This window comes from Gracilinanus agilis, unplaced genomic scaffold (genome assembly GCF_016433145.1).
Source record: "Gracilinanus agilis isolate LMUSP501 unplaced genomic scaffold, AgileGrace unplaced_scaffold37043, whole genome shotgun sequence".
In the NCBI taxonomy this organism is placed as follows: domain Eukaryota; kingdom Metazoa; phylum Chordata; class Mammalia; order Didelphimorphia; family Didelphidae; genus Gracilinanus; species Gracilinanus agilis.
The window spans coordinates 1-2,157 of NW_025370294.1; the positions used below are offsets into that span (position 1 = coordinate 1).

The window sequence follows — 2,157 nt, forward strand, 5'->3', positions numbered from 1 at the left end:
CGCGCTGCGCTGAGATCTGAGCCGAGCCGAGCAGGGCTGCAGCCTGTGCCCGCCGGCGGCTGCTCCCGGGTCTCGCGAGCAGCCGGGCTCCGAGCAGCACCCCTCCGGCGGGCCCCAGGGAGCCCCCGAGGCAGCCAGGGACCCCGGCCATGCCCCGATGCCCCCGGGACATGGACGAGGGGCCAGTGGACCTGCGGACGCGGCCCAAAGCCGGGGCCCCCGACCCCGAGGCCACCCTGCCCCTGAGAAAGCGGCGCTACCGGGAGCCCCCCCGGGACCTCCCCCAGGAGCCCCCGGAGCCTTCAGCCCAGAGCCTCGGCATGTACCCCGGCCTCCCCAGCCCTGCCACAGCCATCTACTATCCTGGTGAGTCCCAGGAGGCCCGAGCCCTCCCTAGCGCTGCCCCGAAGCCACCTCCTTCCACCCGGGTTTGGGCACCCTGGGCACCTGCAGCCGGCCACCTGCCCTTCCTCACCCTGGCCAGGGCCCTCCTTGGGCATCCTCCCTCCAAACCTAGGACCTGCGAGGCCTCTCCCTGACCCCTTACCTGCTCTCCAGCCTAAGCCCACCCCAGACAGCACCCTAAAGGACTAGCCATGGGCACCAGGACTTGGCAGTCCTTTCATCCTTCCTGACCTAGTCACCCCTGCTTCCTGGCTCATTGTCCCATCCTCCTCAGCCTGCTCTCCCTAAAGGGTGGCAGCCCCCCAAGGATATGCCCCCCACTCCACCCCAAGAGCAGGGACATTGCACAAACTGGCTCAATCTAGCCACAGTGACGTGACCCTGAGTCACCCAGAAAAACCACAAAGAGCCCTGCCCAGGCACCCCCCACCCAACATCCACAGAGCCCAGAGGCCACGGGCAGGTGTCGGAGAGCCCTAAAGCCTTACTTACAGGAGAGAACCCTGGACCCTGAACAGTCTAGTCCTGCCTCTGCCAGTGACTTGTTCAGAGACCTTGGCAAAGTCCTTTGCCCCTTTTCTGGCCTTTTTCCTCCTCTGTAAAGTGATGAACCTAGAAGGTCCCTAAGACTGCTTCAGGCTCTAACATTCTAAAAGCCCTCCGGGGCCTCCTAGACTACAGGAAGTCAGATTTAAAGCCCAAGAGGTCTTCGAGTGAGTCCCCATTCTTTCATATTACAAGTGAGGAAACTGAGGCACAAACAGGTGTGAAATGGCTTGTCCAAGGTCACACACATAGCTTAGTGGAAGAGCCAAGATTTGAGGTGATGGTCTAAGAGCCTGTGGGGTCTGGCACTCTAGGCTTGGCATGTCTGAACTCCCATTTACTCTTTTTCTTCATACGAAACCTTCTGTCCCCCCTTCTGGTATGGCTCCTTCATTAATCATAACTGTAGAGGGCTCAGCACAGCGCTGGCCACATAGTAGTAGTAGTAGCCATGGTAGTAGTAGTGGTAGCAGCAGCAGCAGCAGCAAGAGTGGAGAGGGGAGCAGGAGGCTCTGGCAGCCTCTTCTTGGCCACATAGTGATAGAGAAATGTTAGCTAGTGGCAGTACCAGTAACAGTGGCAGTAGGAGTTACAGTAAGTAGTAGTAGCAGCAACAGCAGTAAGACTAGAGAGCTGTATAAATGTTAGGTAGTAGTAGTAGTAGTAGTAGTAGTAGTAGTAGTAGTAGTAGTAGTAGTAGTAGTAGTAGTAGTAGTAGTAGTAGTAGTAGTAGTAGTAGNTAGTAGTAGTAGTAGTAGTAGTAGTAGTAGTAGTAGTAGTAGTAGTAGTAGTAGTAGCAAGACTAGAGAGGGGAGTAGGAGTCGCTGAGCCTCTTCCTTGCCACATAGTGATATATAAAAGTTAGCTAGTAGTAGTAGCAGCCACCACCGCCTCCGCCACTGCCTCGGGGCAATAAAGACGGAGAGGGGGCACCCGAGTCTCCGAGCCTCACAGGCTGTCCCCCGCAGGCCCCTTCATCTATCCCGCCCCAGCCCTGGGGGCCCCGTTTCCAGTCCTGGGCCTGCCGCCGCCCAGCTACCCGATGCTGTGCCCCCTGGAGAGCCCCCTGAGCGCAGACATAGCCAAGGCCACCAGACCTGACGAGGATGGAGACACGTGAGTGACCTCTGGGCTGGTGCCTCCTCTCCGTCCCCCTGTGCCAGGTTCCCCAGCCTCTCCCTCTTCACCCCCTGTGCCCCCTCCCCC

At 58.8% G+C, this 2,157-nt stretch overlaps 1 protein-coding gene across 1 annotated transcript; it reads left to right on the forward strand.

Moving 5' to 3' along the window:
- Positions 1-123: 123 nt before the first annotated feature.
- On the forward strand, positions 124-2,067 carry LOC123254999 (B-cell lymphoma 3 protein-like; the record flags this gene model as incomplete). The annotated part of the gene is made up of 2 exons (XM_044683874.1): positions 124-366; positions 1,920-2,067. Coding segments are annotated over exons 1-2 (365 nt in total), but the record flags the coding sequence as incomplete, so codon positions are not given.
- Between the last annotated feature and the right edge of the window lie 90 nt (positions 2,068-2,157).